General features: G+C 36.3%; 1 protein-coding gene across 1 annotated transcript; it reads right to left on the bottom strand.

The window, feature by feature from the left end:
• Window positions 1-4,331: 4,331 nt before the first annotated feature.
• On the bottom strand, window positions 4,332-7,201 carry LOC127733454 (uncharacterized). The gene has a single exon (XM_052242812.1). The coding sequence runs from the start codon at window positions 7,199-7,201 to the stop codon at window positions 4,778-4,780; it is 2,424 nt and encodes an 807-aa protein (XP_052098772.1). The 3' UTR covers window positions 4,332-4,777.
• Window positions 7,202-7,436: the final 235 nt, after the last annotated feature.

Raw genomic sequence — 7,436 nt, 5'->3', positions numbered from 1 at the left:
TTTAAAATGTTTACATAGGCGAAAAAGAGAGGCAAAAGACACCAAAGGGACATTCAAACTCATAAGTCGTCAATAATGCCATGGGAACAACTAAAAACGATCAAAAGACAAACAACAGTATACAATACACAACAGAGAAAGAGTGAGCAACACGAATCCCACCAAAACCGCGGGTGATCGCAGGTGCTCCGGAAGGGTGAGCAGATCCTGCTCTACATGTGGCAACCGTCGTGTTGCTCATGCAAGTAAAAACTCGGTGATGGTAGGTCACCTCGAGGAAAAGAGGATGGGATTGTGGTTACGACAATTGGAACATATCCGTCGTCCTCCGTGAAACAGATATTCCATAACGGTCAACTGACTCGTGATGGCGTCTGTAAAATTTTCGAATGGATGATTTCAACTTCACCAATTGGAACTCTTGATTTAATAGCTTCATTGTGAACAGCAACCCTCTATCAAGGAAATCATGATAAAACATGCAAGCTCTGGAATATCTTATCAACTGGGAGATACATACTAGTACTACATATGTAGGCGCTAATGGAATGTTGCTACATAGAAATGGAAAAAGAGAGGCGAAAGATACCAAAGGGACATTCAAATTCATAAGTCGAAAATAAACTGACAACGCCATGGCTAAAAAAGAAAAAGACAAACAGACAAACAATAGTACACAAAACACAACATAGAAAACTAAAGACTGAGGAACACGAACCCCATCAAAAACTGGGGGTGATCTCAGGTGCTCCGGAAGGGTAAGCAGATCCTGCTCATCATGTGGCACCCATCGTGTTACTCATGTTAGTACAAACCCGGTAATAAGTTAAATTCGGTAGGTCACATTCGGGAAAAGGGGACGGGATTGTAGTTACGACATTAGGAACATATTCGCTATCATCTGTGAAACGGATATTCCGTAACGGTCAACCAACTCGTGATGGCGTCCGTAAAAATTACGAAGGGATGATTTCAACTTCACCACTTGGAACTCTTGGTTTAATAGCTTCCTTGTGAGCAGCAATATTCATGATAGGAAATACAAGCCCTGGAGTATCGTATCAACTGTAAAGTTCACAATTGAGAAGCTGAAATCCGCTCTTTTGTCGTAAAGTTTTGTTCTCGACCGATCCTCATAGTCAATTTTTAGGTGTAAGTCAAGATATTAAGCAGACTTAACTGTATCTGTTGTATCCTTTATATCAAGTTCTATGGGATAGATGCGTTCACCATAGTCACCAAACTTTGAATTATTTGACATTTTTACATATTATGCTCACACATTGTTGTCAATATAATGGAATACTATGTGGCTGTCATACAAGTAAGAGGTTCAGCTAGCTATAAAACCAGGTTTAATCCACCATTTTCTAAATAAGGAAATGCATGTACCAAGTCAGGAATATGACAGTTGTTTTCCATTCGTTTGATGTGTTTGAGCTTTTGATTTTGCCATTTGATAAGGGGCTTTCTGTTTTTGAATTTCCTTGGAGTTTGGTATTTTTGTTTGTTTACTTTTTAGTGAGATGCCATCATGCATCTATATAGCGGAACGTGAAGTTAAAGGATAATGCTAGCTTCTTTTCATTCTTCATAAGTAGCTCCTGTATGAAATCAGCCTCATATGAATAAAAGAACAAGTAAGCAAGAAGAGGAGCACAGATGGTTCCCATGGGAATGTCGATAGTTTGTTGAAAACACGTCCTCCAAACGTAACAACTATGTTGTCAATCAAGAAGTCAAGTATCTTGATAATGTCAGTTTAAGAAAAAGATTTTGTTTGAATCAGAGTGAATTTTTACTAAGTACGATTTATCCCTCCCTTATACAAGATAATTATATCTACGTTGGCCATGCTTTTTTTGGAAAAAAATCTGGGCCAATTCTATCAATTTGTCTTTTAGTTTGGAATGGGGAATACCCGTGCACAGGGTAGAAAGTCAAATGTTTTATTATCATTGCAAGCGGAAAGAGTCTTAGTTTGTGTGTACTCTAACAGATCTTTGGAATTTTTTAGTATCCACATCTGATCCCGCCGCCCCTAGAAAAGGTATTTTCACAATAACTTTGAAGCCCGGCTTTGATTGCTGAAAATATTGATGTTAATAATTTAGAGAGAGGTTTCGTGGAGCACTTGGAAGACTTAGCAATCTACCGTCGTTTTTTAAGGACACTTGTGTAATTTAGGTATCTAGTACAGTGAAGGAAGATAGATCCAGTTATTCATCTTTGGTTGAAATTCCAAAGGTACATAGAACAGATCTATGATTATTTAGGATTTCCTCGTTAGTAAGTGTCGTAGGGGTATATGTACTGTTACTTGTAGAATTAAAGTTTGACATGCCATCAGGTGACGTGGGTGAAAAGATGCACAATGATAGGGGTAAACATATTGTCACCGTTCCCGGATGGTCATGTTTAAGTACCTTGAGTCACCGAATTTTTATGCTTTCCTGTTGAATTCAAAATTATTGAATAAATTACCACCGAATGTATGCCCTTGGTTGTTGAATTGTAAGCCTGGAGGGCATAATCTACCCAGTATTACTGATATGATTTAAAACATACATTTTAAATAAATCATCAGTTTATAATATTTCTATAATTCTAACTAAAACTATGGAGGAGTTCTCACAAAAATGACCTTTGAAGGCTGTTTTGGTTAACCTTTGTATGACCTTTGAAGGCTGTTTTGGTTTACCTTTGTATGATCCTGTATATTGTTGCTTTATTTGTTTAAAGTTTTTGTTTTTTTTTTATTTTTCAAACTGCTGACTTTGAGCGTTCCTGATGACAGATAACTGACAAAAGCCTTGACTACAACATAATTAAATGGTTTAAAACATATATATTTGTGTATGGTTTTGTTTTGTGTACTAAGTTTAAACTCCCAACTAGTCCCTATATTTTTAGTACCTGCTAATCACATAGCCGTATCAAAAATACCAATACGTTTCTACATCATTTGCAATAAACCTTGGTGTGTGATTAAAAATACCTATGCTACAAATAGTCACTTTGACACCAAACTTACTGAAAAATTGTTTTTGTGGTACCTCTATTAACTTTCTAAAATTGCCCGTTTATAGATTTTGAAATTATAAAAAAACTAAGGTTTCAACTCCCTCAGGCAAAGTTGGCCTTAGATGGATTTTTTAGGTCCTTTTTGGTTTATAGCTCTTCAACGTTTTCGGTCCTTATACATCCTTGGCTTTCAAAATATTCGGCTCTGAGCGTTCCTGATGAAGGTGAATCCAAAAAAGCGCTTCGGACGCATGAAATTTATAACGTGTTGTTTTCATTTTTTATTCCTGGAAAATAAGAATAGAGGGGTATTACATTTAAGTAATATCGTATGGATAAGAACCAGAACACATTACATAAGTGGAAATAGGTAAAAATATTAAAGAATATTTTAAAAAATAAACAAAAAAGCTCATGTGATCGAAAATATATAAAGGTATCTCGAACTACTTCGTTTCGGTTTCAGAGAAACACACAAAATTATACATTAAGCCCGATGGTAAAAAAGGTCTATAAACAATAAAAGGATCCCCACGAAGAACAAGCATTTTAGACTAAAGTTTGGTTATTACTAGCTCAGGAAATAGGTGACGGTATATTGCTGTAGTAACGCTCTAAAGGAAAATCCACAATTAGAAACTATAACGGACAATAATGTCTGGTGTTAAACTGTGCTTTAGCGCATAGTAGAAGATATTAAGCCCTGTTTTAGGGTTCTTATTTACGTGCTTATTTGATTGACTTATTTTGGATGTAGCCAGACAATCTTCAACTCACAGACAGTATGTTGACCTAGCTCTAGATGTCTTTTTTGTGCTTTTGAGCGTGTAATTTGTATTTAAAAAAAATTTGCATTACTCTATTAGGAATCAACATACAAAATAAAACAAATATATTACAGTAAAAACGGAATGGAAATGAAAATAGGTTGATTCAGAAATCTTTTAAACAGGTATATTTACTAAACTCGCTTCATAAGGAAGAAGAGATTCAAAAAATATCACGACGTGACAAAATGTGTCATACTTATTTGAAGGAAAAAACAAACGGATATGTATGGAGAAGACCAAGGTAGAAGATCAAGGAAGAAGATCTAGTAGACAACTTAAATAAATAGATTAAATGAATTCAATTAACAACAAAAATTGGCAGTTAAATGCTTACTTTTTGTCGTAAAATGCTCGGTTTGCTGACTAACTTATTTTTACGAACTGTGTTTTTGGTGTTAAATATTAGTATATTGTTTCTTTTAAACAAAACGGATAATGTTACACAATAAGATTTATAAAATGGATGGGTGGGTTTATTAGTGTTTAACATCCAGTGGGAAATATAACATGCATATCAGAACGAGAACATATTCATGTGATATGAAAATAAAACCTGCGTTGTACTACTCAGCACACTGAGCCGGCTTTTTTAACACGGTAGTTCACAGGGTAACAGTCCGTAGGAAAACATGTACTTTGTTCTGGCTACGAGCCGACCAATCTTTGCTCTTACTCCAAAATGCCACATGCTTAGCGAAGAAGCAGCAAAAACAAATTTTCAAGTCTCTGGTTTGACCTGGCATGGGATTGAACAAAATACGACACGACAAGGGCGGTCCATTAGATGAGATATAGGGTGAATTTCGTGGATGCAACAAATTCACAAACAACGACATTAGGGAACCAATGATGTATCTAAACATAAAATTATGTTAAAACAATAAAAAAACAAAATGTTTACCAATATGAGATTCATTATTACATCAACAACGGAAACGGAATTGCATTTCTGAGAGCGGTAGCGGGTTTTTCATCCACTCAATTAATTTAGCAGTAGAAACAATATAAACGTCCTTCATTTGTTCAAGTCTGTCTAAAAACATTTCAAAACCTTGCGCATTAGTTCTATAAGCTGAATGAGTAAACCAAATATGGCGAAAGTTAACCCCGAATGGAGTTTTGTTTGAATTATAAAATCTTTCAAAATTGTTCCAAAGAAACTGAAATGTTTCTTCTGCAGTCTTTGGAGAGAACATACATCCATCAACGTAATTACAAGGATATCTGTTTAAATAATCCTTTACAGGAATATTTGGAACCTCCCAAAGTCCCCGATATTTCTTTTTCGGACATTCTGGTATTATGCAATGATCTTTCCATCCATAATCTAATGTAAATGGCCAAACTCTTTCATTTTCCCGCAACACTAAAGTGGAATCATATTGCAATCCTTCCTTAACAAGTTCAGAGTACTGAGCATCTCCAAAGGGTTTAAGTTCTGGACTGCGCCATCCAGTAACCTGTACTCTATTTCGTTTCATTATACCTTTTTGTTGTGCTAGCTGACGGTGAAACTCAGCTATGTTTGCAATGGACGATGAAGATCCCCTCATAGCTATTTCTTGACTCTTATTATTCAAGAAAGAAACATATGATTCTCTTGATCCCTCTTGCGACACAAAAAACGTGCTTGATATCGGGCAGTTATTTGGATTTCTTCTTTCTCCAGAAAATATTTTCTTAAATTTTGAAAATACTCTAGAATCTATGTCGCCATCGAATGAAATGTACACGAATTGAGGACTTTTTTCTCGGACAAGTCCGCCAGGAGTTTTACCTCCCTGACAAAAACAACCTGGGAGTTTACAATTTAATCCCTGTGTACAAGTTTCCTTAGAATTTTCAGCACTGTTTGGTTCCCGATTTTTTGATTGTACTGCCTGTTGGTTTTGTTTGCTTAGAAAACCATTCCACATCCATGACCAATTAAAGTTATTTGTTGATGCACTTGAACTTGCAGGTTGGTGGTTAGTTAAATGACGATGTATTTCTGTTTGTCCATGAGTGGGGATGTCAGTAAATTTTGTTTCAAATAAAACTGTTGTTCGATGATGGTCTGATGTTAGAGCCGGTTTGGTATATTTAGATGTAAATGACCATTGTTCAAATGACGTTTTTGTTGATTTCCTCATTGTGGTCGCTGATTTTGTTGCAGTACTCTTCGTTGTTGGTGAGGTTGTAGCTGTTGTCGGAGGAGGTGTTGTTGTTGGTGGTGACGGTGTGGTCTTTATCGCCGTTGTTGTTGCAGTTGTGCTTGGTATTGTTGCAGCCCTTGAAGTAGGTGTTTTCGTTGTGTGCTTTGCTATCGGTGAAGATTTAGATCGTACAGGAATAACGTTTCCTGTTTTGCATTGCCAGGGACTAAATTGTTTTATATCAGACAATGGAGTTGGATGTTTCATCCATGCTAAGACATGTTTTACAGGCACAATGTAAACATCACTTCGATTCAAGATTTCCGTGATAAATTTGTCCATAGCTTTAAAATTATACTTTGACACAAACCAAGCGGCATGCATATGTATGCCTAATGGTGCCCTGTTTCCTCTATAAGCATTGTAAAAATTCTCCATTAAATATTTGAACGCTTCATCTTCGTTAGTAGGTCTGTTGAGACATCCATCAACATAGTTGCATGGATATTGGTCCTTAAAATCCATCATTGAATTAACAGGAAATTCCCAGAATCCTGGATGGGGTTTAGATAAACAAGGTTTCATTTGACATGTGTATGGCCATCCGTAATCCGCCGTGAATGGCCAGGGATTTTGTTCCCTCATATGTCTTCTGGTGTAAGTAAGTGAAATATCATATTGATATCCCAACTTTCGTAAAACATCTGGCTGATAGTCCCCTGCTGTTTCCAGAAAGGGGCTTCTCCAGCCTATTATTTCAGATTCAGGAATTCCACCAAGCCTTGCCAAATTCAGTTTTTGTAATCTTGCTTCTTGATACAAACTTTTTTCTGTCCTGATATGAGAATGGGTTACACTATGAGATGCAATCTCCATTCCTCTGCCATGAAATTCTCTGACTTCTGCATATGAGGTGTACTGGTTAGATACATACAAAGTCATTCCAATCGAACATCCGTTAGGATTTTTTCTGTTAGACCTGAACAGTTTTTTATATAGTGGATCAACTAATGGCGTCAGAGCATCATCAAAACCAAAATAAACTATTTGCGGAATTTCGGATACATTGAAATGAGGATGATTGAACGTAGCACAGAAACAGTTCGGTAGTTTACAGTTTTCCTCCTGTTTGCACTCCGAAGATAGGCAAGAAGATACTCCATATAGCATTAAAATTACGAAACAGCCCATCCATGCTGACAGCTTGTCCATAGTTCGCACTGTATGTAATTCAAAGTCTCAACCTCAACTGTCAGTTTCAACTGTAAAATTAAGATCTTTATAAATATTCGTCATTCATATGACCATGTGATTTTTGAGAAATTGATGGTTTTCACCCAGGATGTAGCAGGTACTTGAATGAGAAGTTTATCAGCATGAAGTTAGATTTAACACCGACGTTAAGAACTAATCACTTTTTTGTTTTAGTTTTCAGAGTATTTGAAGG

This window comes from Mytilus californianus, unplaced genomic scaffold (assembly GCF_021869535.1).
Source record: "Mytilus californianus isolate M0D057914Y unplaced genomic scaffold, xbMytCali1.0.p SCAF_3, whole genome shotgun sequence".
In the NCBI taxonomy this organism is placed as follows: domain Eukaryota; kingdom Metazoa; phylum Mollusca; class Bivalvia; order Mytilida; family Mytilidae; genus Mytilus; species Mytilus californianus.
This window is presented reverse-complemented; position numbering and strand designations above follow the sequence as displayed.